This window comes from Octodon degus, unplaced genomic scaffold, assembly GCF_000260255.1.
Source record: "Octodon degus isolate 3935 unplaced genomic scaffold, OctDeg1.0 scaffold00067, whole genome shotgun sequence".
Lineage (NCBI taxonomy): Eukaryota > Metazoa > Chordata > Mammalia > Rodentia > Octodontidae > Octodon > Octodon degus.
The window spans coordinates 352,021-375,303 of NW_004524643.1; the positions used below are offsets into that span (position 1 = coordinate 352,021).

The 23,283-nt window shown below is 37.9% G+C and overlaps 1 protein-coding gene across 14 annotated transcripts in view; it reads right to left on the reverse strand.

Annotated features, from left to right (window-relative positions):
• Ncor1 (nuclear receptor corepressor 1) overlaps positions 1 to 23,283 on the reverse strand; it is a 171,959-nt gene that overhangs the window by 23,002 nt on the left and 125,674 nt on the right. For 10 of the 14 annotated variants that reach the window (XM_023719309.1, XM_023719313.1, XM_023719303.1 and 7 more), the window contains 13 exons: positions 21,743 to 21,903; positions 18,404 to 18,524; positions 18,207 to 18,308; positions 17,463 to 17,563; positions 15,325 to 15,493; positions 13,287 to 13,427; positions 11,404 to 11,487; positions 9,125 to 9,381; positions 8,405 to 8,765; positions 5,706 to 5,933; positions 2,728 to 2,937; positions 2,135 to 2,284; positions 1,557 to 1,694 (listed from right to left, as the gene is read on the reverse strand). In XM_023719309.1, the coding sequence (XP_023575077.1) occupies positions 1,557 to 1,694; positions 2,135 to 2,284; positions 2,728 to 2,937; positions 5,706 to 5,933; positions 8,405 to 8,765; positions 9,125 to 9,381; positions 11,404 to 11,487; positions 13,287 to 13,427; positions 15,325 to 15,493; positions 17,463 to 17,563; positions 18,207 to 18,308; positions 18,404 to 18,524; positions 21,743 to 21,903 (2,223 nt within the window). The remainder of the gene's footprint in view (positions 1 to 1,556; positions 1,695 to 2,134; positions 2,285 to 2,727; positions 2,938 to 5,705; positions 5,934 to 8,404; positions 8,766 to 9,124; positions 9,382 to 11,403; positions 11,488 to 13,286; positions 13,428 to 15,324; positions 15,494 to 17,462; positions 17,564 to 18,206; positions 18,309 to 18,403; positions 18,525 to 21,742; positions 21,904 to 23,283) is intronic. The other 4 variants (XM_023719312.1, XM_023719301.1, XM_023719305.1 and 1 more) reach the window with 3 other exon arrangements.

Below are 23,283 nucleotides of genomic sequence, written 5' to 3' on the forward strand. Positions count from 1 at the left end.
GGTCCCTGTGCTCTTGCTAAACTTGTTCTAAGTAGGTGCTTTAGACCACTGAGCCATCTCACCAGCCCCAAGTGCAAGATCTTAAGTTCAATTCCTGGTACTACCTCCTCACCCCCCCACCCAAAAACAAAAAAACACTTTTGGGTTCCTTACATGTATTCCCTGCGCTTATTCTACTGAGCTATCTCCCTAGTCCCAGATTAATTTCAAAAAATGAGTTTGTATAAAAACATGAATGGGATGCCCTCCTACCTCTGCCTCAAGTTCTGTATCTACCTCTGCAACCACATCTCTACTTCCTCCTGCCTCCCCACCTCCATTCTGGTAACATCTGGGACTGACTTATTCCTCTTTTTATACTCATACCCTTGGAAGTCTCAGTCAAGACAGAAGTTTCAACTCTTTGAAATCAGTCAGCAACCCCAAGCTCTTTTATCCTGAGTGCAAGATTAGTGAATCTGACAATATGATATAGTATATGGTCTGATCTGATTAAAATAACAGATGGTCTAAATGTCAGATTAAGTAAATCCAACATAAAAATCATTCTTTCTTTGCTTTCACTAATTGTGCTCTTTTTATTTTTCCTTTGAATCTTTATTTCATACCAATCTTGTTTCTTCCTCACTTCCCATACCACTTACTGTTAAGTCTCTTCATAGTCTTTCCAGCAGTTCCTTCTGGTCATTATCAGAACATATTAAGCTGCCATTAGCATGCATATGAAGTACTGACAGTCTCACTGGCCTCTTACACCAGAATATGCCGACCTCCAGGGTTCTAATTTATCCCTTGGTACAGTTGTGTAAAAGTCCTTCTGATGTCAGAGAGTGGCCTTACTTTACTATATATCTCAAAGCCTTCTAACCATATCCTCCATTCCCTCTTTAACCTGGAGTTGAGCCACACAGCTTCCTTTGCTTGGACAATTCTTTCAGCTTTAAGAGCTCTGTGCCCAGGATCTCAGGCACAACTGGGGACAACCAAAATAATACCTCAATTGCCAAGGGCTGGGGAAACAGCTCAGTAGTCTACGCACCTGACTGGCAAGCACAAGGTCTTGAGTTAGATCCCTGGTACTTCATGTTGTACTAGTCCTGGAACCCCAAGTGCATCATGCCAGCCACTGAAACTGGGCATGGTAACCACCTGTAATCCCAGTGCTAGGAAGGCTGAAACAGGGGAATTACTATGAGTCTGTACTGCGCAGAGAGACCCTATATATAATGAATAAATACTTTAATTGCCAAAAGCTTTTTTCTAAAATTCATCTCTTTCATCCCAACTTCTTTTTTTTGAGACATTTCACAATGTGGTTCAGGCTGGACATGAACACACTTTGTAGCCCAGGCTGGCCTCAAACTCCCAGCAATCCTCGGTCACCACACCCAGCATCACCACAATTTCTAAAGTATTTTCACCTGCATTTTGCTTGAGGCTTGTAATGATTTGCCATCTTGGGATTCCTGTTTAGCCCATGGCATTAAACACAATGCCCCACCACATTAATTACCAAGACCTGTCTCTAGAAGGAAGGAGCAGTCTCTCTCACTAACCTGAACGCAAGTAGAGGTCAGAAGAAGCCACAGCAATCCGCTCTCGCTCTCGTTCCCGCTCCTTCTCTCGCTCCCGTTCCCGCTCACGTTCTCTCTCCCTCTCTGCACTTGCAGCTGCTGCAAGATGTGTTGAGTGTCCTGTAAAACACATGAATCTGAAACTTAAAGAAAAAATGTCACACTATTATGTACAATTTTAAAAATTCCTATGTGTAGTTTTTTCTAAAATATTCCAAATTTGGGGGGCCAGGGAGATGGCTCAGTAGAATAAGCACTTCCCTGTCAAGTGCAAGGGTCTGAGTTCAATCCCCAGTTCCACCAAAATAAAATAAAATATTCCAAATTTCAGATGTAGAAATTTTAAGAGTTTTGGTTAACTACTGGAACATAACATAGTCTGTCAGGGTATTCTGAGGGTTACCTAGTCACATTTAGCATGTAAGAGCTACTGATACAAACACTAAGTGGAAAATAGCACAATAAATGGGAAAAACTGCCCAGAATGGCTTAAAAGACTAAATTGTAAAAATCTAAGCAAGTTGGTGCTGTTAGAAAGGACAGTGACCATGACATCTTACCTGGAGACATGGATGCAGAGTTGTATGGCCTGGGAGGGAATGTAATCTGTGTACCAGGAATATAAGTGATTCTTTCCATGGGAGGAGTGCTTGTTCCCCCTGGATGAGGCACTAAAATTGCTGGAGGCATATTGGTCAGGTCAATGATTCCTAGCCAAAGACAAATACACTTTATGTTGTCTTATTCTAAAGGTACAGCATTATACATGGCCTGTGGATTTTATCCATCTGTATATAATACAATAACATACATAACATAAATGAAAGTATCTAAGATCATCATTACTTTTCTAGACCTTCCTGAAGCTAAAGAAGGAAATTAGACATTGTGCTCCAAATCACTGACCTAAAGAATAGTAGGTTAAAGAGAACAAACTCTTAAGTGTGGATTTCAAATACATACATAGTACGATTTAGTTTAGTTATTTCAGTGTCCACAAAATACTCTGTCTTGATAAATTATTTTGTTTGCTGTCAAGGGCTAAAGTCTGTGAAGTATATGGCTTTCTTTTCTCTCTTTCCATCATGAATTCAAAATACTTACTAATTACTAGGTAAACATAGTAAATTCTAAAACATCTGAAAACACATACCTCTTGTTGCTGGATATGGGAGACCCAGTGGCTGCTCCCGTGGTGAGAGTCCTCTGGCTACATCTGGGCGCAAGTTCACTTGCATCTGTTGTGAGGTAATGTAATCATTTAGGATTGTCTGTCTGGTGTTCTCCATTGCATAAAGCTGATACTGACTGGGATAGCCTGGAGTTGGTGAAAGCTGTCTCTGAAACAGGTATGCAGCAGCTGCTGAGTGAGAGAATGAGAAAAAAGCATTCAGTATTATATTTTCACCTTAAGTATTTTCTTTTCTTTTTTTTTTTTCCCTGTGTTTAGAACAGGGTCTACAAGGTCTATAGGGCCTCACTACATAGAGGGGACTCCTAGTGATTGCCCTGTTCTCAGCTTCCCAAGCACTGGGATTACAGGCATGCGCCACAACACCCAATCTCAATTGCTCTCTCAGCACACTCTGCAGGCAGGCCTGGCCTGGCATGCCAGGGATCGAACCCTGAGCACTATACTGTCTAAGCAGGTGCTTTAGTACGCTGAGCTATCAGGCTGGCCCCTATATTTCCAACTGTTTGAAAATAAAGCTTTCATAGTACTGCTTATTCAAATACAACCCAATGTATATAAATATACTTTGTGACCCAGAAATTTTACTTCCCTGTCTGTAAAAATGATTACTTATAAGCATTTTACCTAGCACACATATGTTTGGAATAGAGAATGCCCAACTGCTTCTTGTAAAGGGCCACAGACTGAATATTTTAGGCTTTGGGGGTTATGTAGCATCTATCACAACTACTCACCTTTGTCACTGCAGTACAAAAACAGCTACCGATAAAAATATGGGCATGACTGGGCTCTAATGAAACTTTATTTACAGAAAAAGATCACATCATGATTCAGCCCATAAGCTATTGGTTTGGCAATCTTTTCGCTAGAACATGACACAAGATACTATGAAGGGATAAATATGGTAAAAACCAGGAGATGTATTTCTAACTTAAAAACAATTTACAATCTAGCTCAGGCTCAAAAAGGACAAACCTAACTACTACAAAATAGTTACCACAGACATTAAACAGAAATGACAAACAATTCTGTCTAAGCATGTCAGTGAATAATTTTATATGTATATGTTCTCCCTAGAAAATCTGCTGGGATGTTCCCCAAAGTGTCTGTTTCCCTTTCATCCAGAACTTGAAGCCACAATATCTGTCAACTGACTCTGTTCATCTCGTTGTGAAAGAAAGCTCCCGAAATACAGATTGCTTCTGTACTCAGGACAGGGCTATATCCAATAAACCCACTACTGTAAACTGAAAATATCTTAAATCGAAAATGGCCTGGGGTGGTGGTATATGCCTATAATCCCAGTATTTGGGAGGCTGAGGCAGGAAGATTACTGTGGGTTCAGGACAGTCTAGGCTACACAATTAGTTCAAGTTCACCCTGGACTACACAATGAGACTCTCTCAAAAAAAAAAAAAAAAAGAGATGGAGGAGGAAGGAAAGAAGAAAGAACAAAAAAGACAATGAACTGTACATGCCTAACCTACTGGATAACTGAACAAAGCAACACAGCACAGGCGCTAATGTTTCTGGTTCTCCCTCAAGATTACAGGGCTTACTAATACTGCCCAGGATAGGAGAGGATACACTATGTCACTAGCCCCAGAAAATTCACATCTCCCGGCCCCACAATGTGCAACGGTTTCTACTCTTCATCTCTCACCTTCACACCGATATGAAGTTTAAAACTCCTAAAGGGAATGAACCATTATATGTTATGGACTCTATACCAGGTTTGGGCTCTTCTGGAACTTAATTTTTTCAAGTAACGTAATTTGATGGCATTGACAGAACTCAGACAAAATATTTCCTACAGATATTTTTTGCTACTATGAAATACAAACTTTTAGAATTCTTAGCTTTTTAATTAGACATATTAACTAATAATGATAAACTGCTTTCCAAGGTGGGACTCAAGTACTTTGTGTCCCAATTTTAATTCAAGGGATACAAAATGAATTTAGATGTTTGAGCAGAGAGCACATATACTTAGACTCTGCTGGCACCAACAATGAGGAGCAAGGACTAGAACCCAGGAGGAAGAGCCTGGCAAAGATCCAGGATGTGATAACTCTACTCTTCCCACTGCATAAAATTTGCTGTTCTAGGCCAGGAGACTGTTCTCTAGTAACCTGAACATATCTGCAGCTACCAAAACCATGTTCACTAACATTAGAGGTGTGTGCTTACAAATTTCTTTAGGTTGTATTTGCCATTAAGTTAACAGTTAATGAAACAGTCTGGAAATCAATAAAAGAGGAAAAGAAGAGTTGTTTCTCTGAAGAGAGCTGTGTGCTTTATAAAGACTCAACACTAAATAAAGTTCAATCAGGTATATAAACTATAATTTTAACTATGGGGCAAAAAAATCTACAAAGTCATATATCTGGACTACTTGAAGTTATCTTTACATTCTAGCTTCATTTAGAAAAATAAAGCCAAGCTAGGTGTGGGGGCACATGCCTGTAATCCCAACACTCAGGAGACAACTGTGAGTTCAAGGTTAGCCAACAGTACAAAATGAGACCCTGTTTCAAAAAAACCCAAAACAATAAAAAAAATTAAAAAATAAAGCCAAACTTGGATCTTACATTGACTTAGGTAAGTAAGTATCTCTGTTGTCAATTAGCATGTTTAACATATGCCTTGTCACTCAAAAATAATTTCTCATATTTACCCACATTTTCAATTAGATTCATCAGTTAACATCAAATATATGGCTTTCCTGATACTTATTATAGCATTTTTAGTTCTTCAAAGAGAGCCAGCAATTTTTTATTTCTTGATTTGGGTGCTGGTAATGTGGGATCTTCAGTTTGCAAAAATTTACTGATCTGTATATTTATATAGTTATCTGCATATTGAACTATAATAGAAAGTTTAACAGTCATACAGGTATATTATTTCTCTGCCATAGGTTTCCTGGTCATGCTTACCAGGATCCAGAGCCCTGTGAAAAGGCATTGCTGGATCCAAGTGCGTGGGAAGGTGGCTCCGATAAACCTCTCCTGCAGTGCTGGCCCTGTGATGGGGATCAAATGGGCTATGGCTCACAACAGGATCCACCCCCGGCACTGGAGACTTGGCTGATATACTTTCCCTCTGGGTAGGGGTCAGTGTCGACTTCCTTTCATGATTGGCAGACTTGCTAGAAGAAATCGTAACTGGAAAAAAAGAGCCAAAGCCAAAAATTCTTAAGAAAACTAGCAGGTTCAGCATGTTGTAGTCCTAGTACTCTGGGAGACCTGGCAGAATGATTGATAGTTTGAGCCCAGTGTGAACAAGTTAGTGAGACCCTGCCTCCAAAAATATAGATAGATAGATAGATAGTTAGATAGATAGATAGATAGATAGATAGATAGATAGATAGATAGATAGATAGACAGACAGACAGACAGACAGACAGACAGACAGGGGCTGGGGTTATAGTTCAGTGCAAAGTCCCTTGGCTCAATCCCCAGTCTCTCTCTCGAATGAATGGATGAATGAAGAAAAAGACAAAGTACAATCATATTTATTCCTTTCTTGACTGTATAATTAGTTCATTCTTCTTTCTCCTAAATACTTAATATTCAACTTTTCAGAATATGCAAGCATGAGGAAAATAGTAGAAAGCTTTGTGACCTGGAAGAGACTGTCTCCGGTGGCAGTCTCAAGGGTACTGTTCCATCTTATGACCAGATTATGAAGTTAATGAAGTTCCATTTGTTTTCTGTATGACACTAACATTCTAAATTCTTTGGGTCCCTTTTGTAGGAATCCTCAACTTCCTCTCATTACCTGTGTTTTGTGAATACCTTGCTATCTGCCAATCATGAGTTAGACTAATGATTTCTTTGCTCTGCTCTTCCAATGATTTTCTCATTTCAACACTATCCACCACAAGAACATCTGTTTTCCTCCTTCTTCTAGCTTCTCTTTTTCTACATGATGTATTTCAGAATGGTTAAAAAGCCTCATCTTTGCTTATCATATCCAAGCCTTTCACAGCTACCACTCTGTGGTAAAATAAAAACGTGTCATTTTAAGCCAAGTACATGGTGACACACATCTGTAATCCCGGGTCCTCAGGAGGCTGAGGCAGGAAGTTTGCAGATTCAACCCCAACCTGAACAATTTATGAGACCCTGCCTAAAAATGAAAAACAAACTTAATTTAGAAATCCCAGCACAAATGCCCTGGGTTCAATCCCTAGTAACACACACACACACACACACACACACACACACACACACACAGAAAATAAGTAAAAAAGAGGATCTTTGCTGTGTAGTTCAGGCTGGCCTTGAACTAACTATATGGCCCAGGCCACTTGAACTTGTGGCAATCCTCCTGCCTCAGCCTCCTGAGTGCTGGGACTACAGGCATATGCCACCATGCCCAGTCAAACATGCCATCTTTATTTACTTATTTATTTTATCCTATTTTATTTTTTTGGCAGTCTCAGTCCGCCCTGATGGCAGGGCTGATGTGGCATGTGGTGTGGGGATTGAACCGTGCAGTCCCCTGTGCCTGCCTAAGCAGGTGCTTTAGACTGCTGAGCTATCTTGGCAGCCCAAACATGCCATTTTAAAAAATACGATTCAGTAGAATTAAGTACAGGCATGCAGGCATCACAAATATCTAAAGACTAAAACTTTGATAGTATTTTTTGCCATGATCAAACAAATCTGTCAGTCAAAACTAGGAAATTACTTTATCAGAACTCTTTCCATGCTCTAACTTGCTCAATTGTGTAGTACCTTTCTGCCTGCAAGATAATTCTTTTTCCAAACTAGAGGTAAAAGGTTTGGTCTCATCCTCCTACCCACAACCAGGCACTTTCCCCCTCTTCCTCGTGTGTTGCTCCTCTCTCTCCTGAACTGTTCATCTGTACGAGAATTCTCACTATCAACCCAAGAGCATGCACATGAGGCCTCAATTAAAACCTATGACAATCACATTACAAAGAAGTAGCCAGGCCTGGGAGGCTGAGGCAGGAGGATCACTGCCAGTTTGAGACTAGCCTGAGCTACAAGTGAGCTCCAGGCCAGTCTGAGCTGCATAGTGAGACCCTATCTCAAAAAAAAAATTTTTAATTAAAAAAAATAAAAATAAGTAAATGTATGTTTAAGAGACTCATGGACACCTGGCTTTAAAAAAAAAAAAATCAATGATTCTTCCTTAGTAATGTAGTTGCCAGCACTACGAGGTTATAATTAAAAGAGTAAAAATAGCATACATTTATTGAGTTCTTTGCATATGCTAGCCACTGTCCTAAGTTCTTCAAATGTCCTACCTCATTTCATCTTCACAATAGTGCAAGCAGCTCTCAGTAGTATATTACCATTTTATGGATGAGAAAACTAAGGTACAGAAAAGTTAACTTGTTTAAGCTGATACAGTAAGAACTTTAATTCTAACCTAAGCAGTCTCATTCCAGAGCCTAAGGTCCAGTCATCTGACTACTTTCACTAGAGAATAACAAAAACAGATCCTAAGAAAGACCTAAAATAATATGCTGAAAACTGACCTTAAAGTATACCCTAGAGAACTTCATGACTTCATTAGACCCAGACTTTGTGGTATTTTCTATTTGCCAGAGGTTAAAAAAAAAAAAGTAAAAATGAATGGGCAAGGTAATAACATAACATACCCTCCGAAGTTCTGCTCATCATGGGAGAGCCTCTGGACATGGTATTCTGGTAACTCACAGGGGTCCTTCGAGCACTGCTGTCGTCATAAATTCCTGGGCTCAGCTGTGCTTTGGGTGCTTCGTGAAGTGCAGACCTGAGGACAGAGGGGCCAGAGCTCACCACTGATGTGTGCCGGGAACGTACTGGCTCTCCTGCTTTCACATCCTCGTATTTTCCCCGTTCCACCACTTTTATGCTGTCTGGTACAATTTCCAGTGGAGGCATCCCACGGGATAGTTTGCTGGGCCCCGTTATTAAGGATTTGACATTGTGTTTGATGGCAGATTGACCTGAGTTGCTGTCAAACTTTATTGGTGTGCCCTAAAGGGAAAAAAATAAGTATTATAGATAACCATGTCACCTGGATATTGTTCTGTCTTGGGTCTACGTTTCGTCCATGGCAGCTATAGTCTACCATGATGACCTTTACAGTCTGTGTGGCTATTTCATGGATCTTGAGTTCTTTCCCAAAGTAGTCACTCCATGCATATGATGGATTAAAAGACGAAAAGGAGAGCAAAACCAAAAACTGATATGGAACACATAAAATTTTCATGTTCATTTCCAACAGGTATGACACAGTAAGAAATAGTTACAACTAATAAATCACATTTTTAAAATGTTTCATAACTGTTACTGTGAAATGGAATCACTGACAAAAACAGCCATGATCTAGTTACCTGGGAAATGGAACCTTCAATTATTGGCCTCGTGCTCTGAACCACTTCTGGAGTTTTTCGGCTTTCCTGAGTTAGAATATCTTGCCGTGGTATCTCATGAATGGAACGTCCCATTTCTTTGATAGTAGTAATGCCATCATATGGTTTTCCTTTGGTAATGGCACCTTCAAAGGCTCGAATGGGAGGGCTTTCCCTCTTAATCTGCTTGGGATATTTAAGGCCATCTTCAAAGCTTTCAGTTGTTGCTCTTGGTGTGCCTTCAAAAAGAATTGAGGAAACATATTTATTAAAATAATGCTGACAGTTATAGAACAACACTGACTTATATACTCTTAATTAAAATTTGTCCCATGCACTGAACTAAATTTGAAATGGATCAAAGATATAAAAATTAAAATGGAAACATTAAATCTGCTACAAGATAGAATAGGTAAAACTCTTGAAGATACTGATAAAGACAAAGACTTTATAAATAAAACCCCAATCACAAAGGAATTATCACAAAGAATCAATAACTGGGATCTCATCTTATTAAAAAGTTTTTTCACAACAAGAGAAACCACCAAAGAATGAAGAGACAACTCACAATGTTGAAAAAAATGTTTGCCAGCTGTTCTTAGGCAAAGCATTACTATCAAGAACATACACAGAACTCAAAAAAACATACCTCTCAAATATAAAGACACAATGCAAAAATAAGCGGTGAAGATAAATACATGCTCCTTAGATGAAATACAAAAAGAAAATAAGTATGTGAGAGAATGTTCAATAGCACTAGTCATTCAAGAGATGCAAATTAAAACAACACTCACGCTAGAAAGCATGACTATTATGAAGAAATCAACCAATAACAAATGCTCAAGGGGCTGTAGGGAAAAAGAAACCCTTCTCAGCTGTTAGTGGGAGTATAGACTGGTTCAACCACTATGTTAATCAGTGTGGAGATTCCTCCAAACACTAGGATTGGAGGTCCTATTTGACCTAGCTACCCTCCTTCTGTGTATCTTCCCAGAGGAATTAAAAACCCTGTACCATAGTGCTATGTGTGCACCCATGTTTATAGCAGCACAATTTGTAATAGTTAGATCTTAGAACAATCCAAATGTCCATCAACTGAGGAATGGATAAAAAAGATGTGGTCTTTTTATACATAGAACACTACACAGCCTTAAAGTAGGATAAATTGAAACTTTTATAGGTACATGGATGGAATTTGAAACCGTACTCTAAAGTGGAATAAATGATGCATATGTACAAACACTGCGTGTCCACAGAGTGAGAAGCTGACAAGAGTAAATGAAGTCCAAAAAGGACAACAGATATTGTAAAATGAAAATAAACATCAAAAGGCAGAAACTAGGATGGAGGAATGGAGAAAAAAAAGGGAAAAGCAAAAACAACAATTATTATGTGTATATATATATGTGTGTGTGTGTGTGTGTGTGTGTATACACACACACACACACACACATATATTAGTTAAGATATTTCTGCTACTAATTTCTCTTAGTTCATGGAAAAGAAAAGTTTGTGTTAATATTGCTTGAGCAATTACACGGTAATATACAGTACCCTGAGTAACTAATTTACAGATAACAATATACAATATATTAACTTTTTTTTTTTTTAATGGTCAGTTCAGCCCACCCTGGGGGCGGGTCTGGCATGGCATGTGGTACTGGGGATCAAACCGAGGTCCCTGCATGCTTGCCTAAGCAGAAGCTTTAGACCACTGAATTATCTCAAACAATGGGTGAGGGTTTTTGGTTTTGTTTTGTTTTGTTTTTGCACAACTGGGGACTGAACTCAGGCCCTTGCACTTGCCAGGCAAACACTTAATCTACTGAGCTATCTCCCTGGCTGTATTAACTATTGTTACTCACCTCTTGGTTTGAAATTCTGGCTTTCTTTTTAAAAGGAAAACAACAAAAAAGTAATGCCTTTCCATCTTTCAGTTTCTAATCCATTTTCTGTATATAAATTCCCAAATAAATACTCCTCAATCATTATTTTGTAAGGCTATTCCAGATACAATACACATCTGTCACAGTCACACAATGGTCCTTACATATAAAACCATCTCAAAGTTGAAAGATTAGGCAGCCATTATCTTCCACGAAATTATGTAGCTCAGAGATGGAAAACTTATAGACAAAACTTAGTATTTCAAAAGGTAAAAAATCTTGACAAGCAGATTTTATGGCTTGCAAATCAATAGGAAAAACACTGGGCCAGCAAGGCAGTTAAAAATAAAAAGGTGAAACAAACAGAAAGTTTACCCTGCATGATGGAGCCAGACAGTACAGTCCTTTCTTTGAGGTCAGAATGAGGGCTCCCCCTGGGTAATGCTCGGCATATCAGCCCTTTGGAAACAAGAAAGAAATTCAACTATTAAACATAAAGTATATGGCAAGTCACATATACATTCTTAAGAGTACAGTTTTTGATAAAAGACCCTATGGAGGAAGGAATGTCATTTTAGATTTGCATACTATCCAGAAAAATATCATAGAAAAAGATAAGAAATACTTAATATGGTACCACACAGTTCTTCAGAAATTTTCCTAAATACAAAATGGCCATAAAAGGCATCTAATTACAGATCAAAAAAGATAAACTTTGAAGCTAAATTTAAAATCCCAATTCTTTTTTATCAAAGGCAAATCTTTTTAAGAAATTTCACATTAATTGGGCACAGTGGCACATGCCTATAATCCCAGCACTCAGGAGGCTGAAGCAGGACTACCACAAATTTGGGACTATTTATACAGTGAGATTCTGTCTTAAAAAAAAGAAAAAGAAAAAGAGAGAAAAAGAGATTTAACAGGATTACCAGATAGCTCAGTGGATTAAAGTGTAACTGCTTAGGCAGATATAGGGACTGGGGTTCCATCCCTGGTATGCCGCGCCACCCAAGTCCCCTGATCCCCCTGAGCACCCTGAGACAGTGATTGAGACTGGGCATGGTGGAGCACGCCTATAATCCCTGCGCTCAGAAGGCTGAAAATAGGAGGACCACTATGAGTCTGATCTGTATAATGAGACCCTGTACCAAATACATTAAAAAAATTTTTTCACAGTATATTGCCAATAAATGTCAATCAAAGGTTGAAAGTAATCTCATATATAGTTACCCTGAAGTAAAAATAGATGTTTATTTTTTAATATAATGAACATCCAGCTCTTAGAATGTTATACAGGATTTACCTTGCTTTTAGTATTTCACATGGATTAAAATTTAGTTGGGACTAGTTGAGATTTTTAAAGAAACAGACATTATAACCAAAGTGAAGCAAACCCAAGCAAACTAAACCAAACCATAGCGATCTAATGCATAGCACGTGATCAGCATCAAGTTAGAAACATGTCTTCAATTCTCATGCAAATGGGTACAATTCCTTAATTTACTGAGGAAGAAATGGGCAAAGAAATCTACTAGGAAAAAGGAAAAAAAAAAATCTAGTAGGTGTCACGCTGGCCCTGCCCCTGGGATACATTGAGACAACATTTGAGATTGGGTGTGGTGGTGCGCACCTGTAATCCCAGCTCTTAGGAGGCTGTGAACAGGCAGATCGTTATAAGTCTGATCTAGTAGTGAGACCCTGAACACCCTGTAGACCCTTCTCTAAAAATTAAAAAAAAAAAAAAAATCTACTAAGAAAAGGTACAGCTAGAATTAAAATTTATCTTTAATCATTACATATTACGTTATATCTACCTTGAAAGTAAAATAAAAATACATTTTACATATTTTATTATTTATTTTCTTTTCCTTTACAGCAGGGTCATGCTAAGTTGCCTACAATGCCCTTGGACTCAGGATCCTACCGAGCTTCCCCAAAAGTGGGGTTACAGCCATGTACTACCACATTCACCTTACGAACTTTACATTCTTAAACTCCAAGAGAGATAATCTACAAATGGTATGGGTACTGAAAAATGAGCTAACAGTTACCTAGTTATGATTATGTTCAATTTTTACTTTATTATCATTTGCCTTCTGATTTATACAGATGAATTAATAATATAAACTTAAAATTACATTAATATAAATTTTGGGTAGAAATAAAAGAGAATGATTGAAAACAACTTAATTCAACAATGCAAACTTACTTTACAAAATTAAATATATCCAAATAATGTTCTGGAAACAACACTTTACCTTCTAATGGTGCTGATACAGGAGACTCCCTCATGGATATTCCTTGCTTCATATTTCCTTCCACTGATTCATAGCTTCTTTTTAAACTGATTTCATGAGCTGTTCTTGGACTCCTAGTCCCTTCTCGAGCATTCTTGATATCTATAGAATACAGCAACAACTGTTCAGACAGAACTCAATACCTACAATGTTTATGAAATAAGTTACCTTAATTTTAGTCTGTACCCCCCAGAAGTTAAAAATGTGCCATAAGCTACAACAGACATCTGTACATGACTGGCATTCATGAAAATGTATTTATCAGTTCTAATATGTTTATTAAATGACTACACTGTGCCAAGCTTAAGGTAGACTTGCAAGTAAGATTAAAAAATTAAGTTCCTAAAACCTACTCAACAGTGGTAATTTCAGGCAACTTAATAGGTTCTTCCTATTCAGTGTGACAGATAAGTATAATGGTGTTATGAGAGTACAGGGAAGGAAACCGGTAGCCTCCAAGTTCAGATAAAGTTGCCCCGAAAAAAATAATACATAAGCTGAGAACTAAAGAATAGGTAAGAATTGCTCAGGTAAAAGGCAAAAGAGTACAGGCAGACAGATGAACACAAATACCTGCAGGTAAGACAGAATATGGTACATTACAAGAAATTCTAGTAGATGGTGACTCTCAAGAATGGAACGAAGAAGAAAAGTGTAGGGGAAGGAAATATAGAGGAGCAAAGGAGAAAGTTGGAAACAAACCACCTACACCTACAACAGTAAGCAGGAAGTGCATCATGAAAAGCTGAAGTTAAGGGCCTTATGGGGCCTGCAGGTATCTTAGAGGTAACAGAGCACAAAGTAACAACATGTACAGCTTTGAATATAGGTCTGACTCAAGACACGGAGATGGAGATCGGTTAGGTAGCCACTGAACTGTAAAAATAAAAGGCAGCAACAGCAAGGAATAATACAGAGTAACAGACGTATTCCAGAGACCACAGGAAACAGAACAGAAATTACTCCATATGTTGGATGTGGAAAGAAAAGTGGACAGAATTTCTGGCTTAGACAATGTAAATTAATGAATCTCCTCCTGTCACAAAAACAAAATTTGAATTGAAATACCCCAGATACTTTTTTTTAAAAAAAAAAAAAGAGAATAAAGGAAGGAAGGAAATAAACAAAATGCAAAGGCATTTTTACGGCAGCAGGGAATATGTACATACTTCACTTCTTTGTATCTGAAGAGAAAGATGACATATAGCTAGTGACTAAGGGCATAATAAGTTGCAAATGAGAACATAAACTTAGTCTTTGGACTAATATTAATATCACAGTTGAATTACTGTCATAAAATAACACTAAAGATATAATACATCTAAAGAAAATGTTTCCATATATACAAAGAAACAGATACAAAATAGAGAATTTAAAAATTCTTTTCATGAGGGCCTCCCTGACAGCTCAGCAGACTAAAGTACTTGCTTAGGCAAAGCGCAGTGGCCGGGACTAGATCCCTGGCATGCTGTGCCAGCCCCGTCCCTGGGGCGTGCTGAGAGGGCGATTGAGACTGGGCATGGTGGCATGCACCTGTAATCCCAGTGCTTGGGAGGCTGAAAACAGGAGAATCACTATGAGTCCGATCTATGTAGTAGTGAGACCCTGTAGAGCCTGTCCTACATACAGAAAACAATAAAAATAAATAAATAATTAAAAAATATTTTCATGATCAGCAAATCATCTATTTCCTAATTCTTGCTTCATAATATGAATCTCATTAAAATAAAAGTGGTGCCATTTAAGTCTAATGAAGATTCTTTTCTTAGTTTAGTGACTAGTCAAGTGACATGTTATACTATGACACTTCCCATGGGCTCTGCACTGTTAACAACTTTTCACTTTCTCATCAGATTTTTCATAAAACTTTTATTAAAGAAACAAACAAACCAAAAAAAACCCCATTATTATTAATCCCTTTCACTGAGAAAAAACAGATTCTGCAAAGGTAAACTGACTTCCTGAAAGCAAGAACATGAGAAAGCCAGAGTCTACTTACTATCATATGATAAGATATGTCCACTTTTTCCTTCATAAATGACATGGCCTTTGGATGCAGTTTCCTCTCTGCCTTTCTCAGGACTATTCTCTTCAATTGGCATCCTAGAAATGGATCCCTTCACCAAAGCTTCAGTTGGTATGCCAGCCTGGGACAGAGCTGGGGTCCCCTGCCATCAAATCAAACACAGCCACCAGAAGAGTCACTTAAGGTTAGAGGAGATGCAAGATACTTGGCAAATATAACCTACTACCCTGAAAGTTAGATTCATATCCCTAAAGACAGCATGAGAACATGAGAAGAAATCAGACATTCAATTTTTATAAGCACAAAAGAAATCCTGCATCTTCTTGAATTCTATCATAAAAACTTCTTAAAACAATGCTAGGTGAATCAGCTTTGTTCTCCACCTAATAGTCAAACCGCAGTTTGTCTTAAGGTTTAAAATCATGTAAATATAATTAAATGTTGACAAAATTTCTAACAGAAATAACACTTCACATTAAGTTTAAATTTACAGTACTATGACTTTCATGCTGTAATTAGAGGAAATAGAATTTTCAATTATCAAATTTTCTGCTGCAATAGCCTTAAATCATCATTAAGAAGACAGGGGAAAAAACATGTTGTTTTGTGAGAATGACTTAGTTTAGGCCATATCTGGTTGCCAATAACCACTGTCTTTTTTCCCCATTTCTTATAGAGAAATAGTTCATGAAGCCTACTAGGATACTTTGCAAAAGTAAACTACTTGGGTTGAAATTAGAGTGATGGGAGTAAAGACCCACTGACATGGATGGGGCTCCTAACTTACTCTGACAAGGCCTAAAACTCCAGTGAGTATTATTCAAGTCTATACTCACATAACAGGGAAAGCAGTAAGAATAATATATTCATCATCCAGTCATAAATGAACTCAGCAGTAAATACCTAAAAATCCTAACACACACCTCAGTTTCACATCAAATGGACAGGTATTTAAAAATAAATGTATAAAATATAACTTTGACATAGTTCTTCACTATTTTGTAGATAATGTCTGAATACTAGAATAAAAGGGAAAAACATGAAGAAAAATAATATGTATAGGCCTGTTTTTCTTTTGACCATATTAAAATGTGAACCATGTCTGAAGGAAGAATCACGTGGGAATTTTGTTCGTCAAGATTCTAATTCATAAGGTCCAGAGTGAGGACTACATTTCCACATTACTCTAGCAACCTGCCAACTATGCTGACACTGGGGTGCACAGAACACACTCAGCAAGACCTGAAGGGAGTCATGGAGGCTCAGAAAAATATTGCTAGGTTCCAGCCCAAGATGAGAACTGAGGATTTTTAGACTATCAACTTTCCAAAAGATACTGATGTTACTGGCTTAGAGACCATGCCTTAAAAAATACTACCTATGTTATAGGAACAAGATAAAGGAAAGAAAATGTGTGGCAATTGGTGCAAAAACTTGTGTCGATATATAAAAAGTTTATAATGATTTCTTGTAACAGATTTCACTTCTACATTTATAAAATTAAAGCTAAGGATTGATTTATACTACAAATTAAAATTAATACCAAATGAGGAAAAGGAGCTTAATTTTAAAAATGACACTCCTTTCCCCATATAGATAGGGGACTGAACCCTGACTTTTCCTCAGCCTGTTTTCATTCTGAGACAGGGTCTCAAGTCACTAAATTGGTCTGGCTGAGATTGATTCTGTGATACTCTTGCTTTAGCTTTCCAGAGTACTGGAATTATAGCAAGCACCACCATGCCCAGCTGAAAAAATATTTAACCCAAATATATTTAACTCAAAACTGGGAGAAGATATTTAACCTTCTGTGCTTTTGTTAACACTAGCACTTTCCTTAATTCACAATAGATTCAAATAATGTAACCTATAAGATTGCAGACATAAAAGGCTGAAGAAAGTGTATAATGTGAAATGATTTTCTTGATTTCTATTGAAGCTGTCATGCCAAAAGTTTTGCCACAAGGATACTGAGAACTGTACCAAATTAAAGTATGTTTGTTCAGTCTTTTTGAAAATAAGTGATCCATAATCCATAACGAGCCAAAGCTCTTAAGACTTCTATTTTTTTCTTAGTTATTGTTTAATACATTTGATATACGATAATTAACCTGAGTGATAGATCCTCGTAGAGAAGGGATGCTCTCTACTGAAATTTTGCTGGTTGGAGTTCCCCGAGTTATACTTCCTTCTTGGATGGCTCCTGTGGTACCTGAATGAAAACAAAATCATTAGCAAATTAGCCCCTCATCTCTCTCCCAAAAAAACCAAAAGAACCAGAAAACTGACCCACACTGATAGAAGAATAAGATGGGCACTATTGAAATGTATTTCTTTTCTTTTCATGTATTTGGTACAGGGTCTACAGGGCCTCACTATAACATAGTGGACTCAGTGATCCCCGTTTTCAGCCTCCAAAACACTGGGAATACCGGTGCATGGCATCATGAGCAGTCTCAGTCATCATCTCAGGGTGCCCAGTGGGTGGGGTGGCATGGCATGCTGGGGATTGATCCCTGGTCCCTGTGCCTGCCTAAGCAGGCGCTTTAGTCCGCTGAGATATCTGGTGGGCTCTTGAAATGTATTTCTAGAATATTAACTTAATTATTTAAAAGGACTATTGAGTATGTAATTTCAAAGTATTTTCTGTTTTGCTTCTGCATAGTGCTGGGATCAAACCCCTGGCCCTACACATATTAAATGGAGTGTTGTACTAAGTGAAGTGATAAACCCACAACCTGACTTCAAAGTTTTGAAATCTTTTTAAAAGGGAAAAACCCCCAAAACTTACAATTCAAAGGCTAATAACTTGAAAGCATGTCGTTAACATTTTGTCAAATTATATACTATCTTACCTCTGACCACACCTTCATGTTGGGCCCTGACCAACAAACCCTCAGGTTGAGAATTTTGGCTTCGGGGAGAAAATTCTTCCTGCTTTATGTAGGGCAAAGTAGCTGTGGATGAAATCAAGAGAAACATGAAGAGATCAAGTACTGAATTGCTGGCTGTGATGCTATAAATGCAGATACATTATGATTAACTCACTGACCTGATTTGGTGGATTCCTGCTGCCGTGGCAATCCAAGAGAGATAGACCCCACTGAAGGCTTAGCTGTTTCTTGACTATAGGAAGCCTGATTATGAGAAGTCAGGTAAGTGCCAGGGGTTCCCTAAAACACAATTTTAAAAGACCAAACACTGTCTTTTTTCAAAGTTATTTATAAAGTCAATTTTTACATTTGTGTATAAAATTTATAATCTTAAATCAAGAAAAGTACTTGCAAAACAAGAAAAATTTTAGCTTACATTACATTTTTAAAAATTTTAAGAGAAATAAGATATGTCTTCTGACCTTATCATAAATTATATATGTAATATTACTGAAAAACATTTATTCCTCTTAAAAATGCTATAGAGATGCTCACTTTGGCAGCACATATACTAAAAAATGCTACAGAGAAACCAGGCCTGGTAATGCATGCTTATAGCCTCATCTCTTGGGAGCCTGACAGAAGGATGGCAGAGTTCAAGGCAAGTCTGGGTTACACAGTGAATTTAATACCATGATCAACTACCCTATAGAGTGACACCCCATTTCAAAAAAAAGGGAAAAAGCTATAAAGAACCCTTTCAGCAAAAGTGGCAGACTCAAAGACTGCTGAAAGCTCTCCCACAAAGTCAGCAAAAACTAGGATCAACCTTTACAGAACTCTCAAAATTAATCAAATTTACAAAAATCTAGGAACACTTATTTAAGAAAAATGGATGAGTTTTGTCATAATTTCACTTGCTCTACTGCCATTTCTACCTTCCCCTACAAGTTCTGTGAGAGTGTTGAAAACAAGTAGCCCACAATCATGGTGCAAACCAGCAGCCTGGCAGGCACCTGAGGGAAAGAGGCAAAACAAAAGCCTAAGAGACAGTTCTCATTATTTAACCTCTTTGGTGGTTCTCGAGGATGCTTTATGAGCAAAGCCCCCTGTATTTGATCTACCTGAGGATGGGGAAGAGATGCAGGCTTGTCAAAATAGAGGCAACTGACGAGCTTCTCTGCCATCTGAGAACAAAGAAAGGCTACCCAGAGAGCTTAAAGGGAAAAGTGAGACGTTCACAGGGATTGAAAAGCTCCAACATATTCCTGGGACCTAGAAAGCGATGCACGCATGGCTACGTACACATACTGCACATGTGCATGTGCCTAGGCAAGTCAAGAAAAGGTCCTAAGTTCTCTCTGGGTGATCCTAAGGCGCTGCAAAGCAATGAAGCACTAAAGCAGAACTGTCAACTGGTTGGGTGCTGAGAGCATGCCCATTACACAGACAGTCCTTTAGCAAAGACTCACAAAGGCTGGTTTTAGGTAATAAAAGAAATCTCTGCTCAGTTATTGACTGACCATTAAGCAAACCAAGGATAGACTTCAGTGGTCACACATGACAAATAACACAGACTTTACAGAATTAATTTTGGGGGGAGAATTCAGAAAAGTCACTAAAGAAACTGAAAGGGGCTGGTGAGATGGCTCAGTGGTCTAAAGCACCTACTTGGAACAAGCGTAGCAAAGCAGAGGGACCACGGTTTAATCCACAGCACCACATGCCAGCCAGCCCCGCCCCCTGGTGGGCTGAGCTGGCCACACACACACACACACACACACACACATAAATAAATTTTTTTTTTAAAAAAAGGAAAAAAACTGAAAAAAGAACCTCTAGGAGATATATAATTTCCAGACATATAAAATGTCCAGTTTTGACCCCAAATAACAAAACAATAACAAAACATTATAAGAAACAAGAAAATGTAATCATACACAAGGAATAAGAAATGAACAGAAATGTCCTTATAGGACTCGCAAGATCTCAGTATACTAAGCGGCTGCTTAGGCAAGGGCAGGGATTGGGGCTTCAATCCCCGATACTGCATGCTATGCCAGCCCCAGAATCCCAGGTGCACCATGCTGGCCCTGGAATCAGGTGTGGCAGTGCAGGCCCACACATTCCAGCACTAGGGAGGCTGAGACGGGAGGACCACTATGAATCCGAGCTGCATAGCGAGACCTTGTACCAAATGAATGAATGAACAAATAAAAGATAAAAAAGAAAGGAAAAGACTGACAATAGAAACTTGGGTCTTGTACAATGCTAGCGGCTATGTAAAATTTTAGGACCACAAAGCAAAACTTTAAAAAAAAACAGTAAGACCACTCTAGAAAATTACAAAGTAAATCATACCCAGCAAATCCACTCCCAGGTAATTACACAAAAGCAGTAAAAACATATGTCCATAAAGAATATACTACAAAAATGTATCACAGTTTTATCTATAGAAGTCAGAAACTATAAACAGCTCACATTTCACTCAAAAGAAAAATGAATAAACCAGTATATTCATTATTCAACAATAATTACTGATTAATTACAATAATTACTAATTAATTACAATTATTTTGTCTACTGATTAAGCAAAAACCTAAAGTCCTAAAACTAATACACTGAGATAGACAACACATACATGAAAGAATGGAGACTGTACAATTCCATTTATAAGAAATTCTACAAAAGGCAAGACCAATCTATGAAAACAGAAAGTTACACAGTAGTTGCTTCAGGCAGTAGGAGAGAAGAATGCCCATGAAGGAAAAGGAGAAAATCTTCCAAGTAACTGGAATGCTAAATAACTTGTCAGGATATGGCTACTGTTTTACACATGACTGAAAACTGATTTAAATGATTTAAGATCTGACTATATCAGAGTTTTTAAAAATATACATTGTAAAGACATTTTTAGTAGCCTATATCAGAATAATACCATCTACAATGTAACATTTAGCCTTTCAAATATTCAACAAACAAATGTATGAGAATGAATTCAATTTTTATTTATATTACAACAAACAGGCTGGCGAGATAACTCAGTAGTCTAAAGTGCCTGCTCAGGTAAGCTTAGACAAGCTTCCGTGGTTCAATCCCCCGTACCACATGCTGTGCCAGTTCCACCTCCAGAGTGGGCTGAGCCAGCCACCAAAAAAAAAAAAAAAAAAAATTAAAAACAATTATGTGTTTTTTTTTTTTTTTTTTTTTTTTAGTACCAGGGATCAAACTCAGGGCCTTGCACTTGCCAGGCAGGCGCTTACACCACTGAGCTATAGCCCCAGCCCTTAATTATGTGCCTTTGTGAAATTAAACCAGGTTGTATATCATGGTCAATCTGGATATATAATTCAATAAAAGGTCCTGTGGAATATAGCAATTACTGCATTTTCTGTTCATTCTCTCTAGATGTTTCATATTCTGATAGATTATTGCATACTAGTATACTGACAAATTGAAGAGGGAAGTTTTATCAAAATAAAATTCAACAGGAAATATGCCATAAAGAACCATTTTACCTGTGAGATGGAGCCTCCCATTATAAAAGATGGTTTTTCTGAAGCCACTGTGGTTTTCGATGATGGGATAAGAGGAGGTGGTGGTCTGGTTGGTCGAGTTGTTGAAAGCCGGACCCCCTCAGGGAAATTAGTTATCACTTGATGTGGAGCAGGCTGGAGGACTTTCAAAAGGAAAATATAATTTGAAGCAGTCAATAGTCACTTGCCGTGAGCTATGTCAGTCATTCCTGAATTTTTCAATCATAAATTAAATTCTAAATATGTGAACCCAAGGATGAAAGTTTTCTGTCACATATTCAAGTCTCAATGGCATTTGTGAGGTTGAAATATTCAAATACCTTTCAAACCAGAGTTTCTGATGTTCACTACAATCATTTCTCCTCAGCAAAGGCAAATGTCAATCTTCAGTATCTTTTTCTATCACTCTAGAGACTTCACAACAGAAATGAACAAAAAGGGGAGCTTCTGAGCAACTGCTGCTGCTACTACTTTGTAGCATCGGCAGACCTGATGACAACCCATCACACAGCCTCTGTGCATCTGGGAAAATCTCAGAAATATTTAGATTCTGGCTTTCATAGCAACTAGAATTTCTGGAGGGGAAAAAGACTCAAGAGTTTTGCAAAGTACCTGTACTCTTAAAAGGAAAACCAGTCAATGCCACAATATGAATGTATGAAACAAACTTCCCATTGACCAAGTGAAACTGAACTGAATATTTCACAACTCACAATGGAATGCAGAGAAATAAAGTCATTTTAAAACAGCAAGGACATGGCCTGGAAGAGCAGTTCATTTATGAGATTAAACCACCCGCGTGGATCATCTGTGGGTAGATGTCAGCAGCCACTGCATAGAGAGGCAGTGTTTACCTGGTGGGATGCTATAGCAAGCTGTGGAGAGGCTTTACTGACTTCTCTTGGAGAAAGCCTACACGGTGAGGGTGAACTTGCTGTGGTACTGTGCATCTGTGCTTCCTGTTCTAGAACACATCTGACCTCAGCATAAGACATTTGGGAACTGATTTTTTTATGAAAGTTAAAGTTATTAAAATAAAGGAAGAACTCCAAATTAAAACAGTAAGTATGAAAGGACAAAGCCCACACTATCCAGGGGCAGATCTATCTATATGCTGAAGAGCCTGTGGGAAAAACACATTCATTGAGATGTTAAGAAATCCTATAAATCTAAATCTGTTATGTTTATAACACATCACTGTGACTTAATAAAAATTCTCAAAAATTCAATTAGGATCATTCATCTTAATAAGAAAGAAAATTTCAGCCTTAAAAGACAATGAAATTTTCTTTCTTATTAAGATGAATGAAGTGTTTTGACATGCAATAAAATAACAATGGGAAAATATCAGATTATCAAACAATTCTATAAATTCAAGACTGGCCTGAATTAGATAAAAGGTTAGCTCTTTGAGGATTTCAGTTCCCTTAATTAGCTTGCTGATGTTCTCTGCTTAGTATTTAAAAATCAAATCTAAGAAATAGAGGAAGCCTTTTTCAAGTTAACCTAAAAATCCTATATAA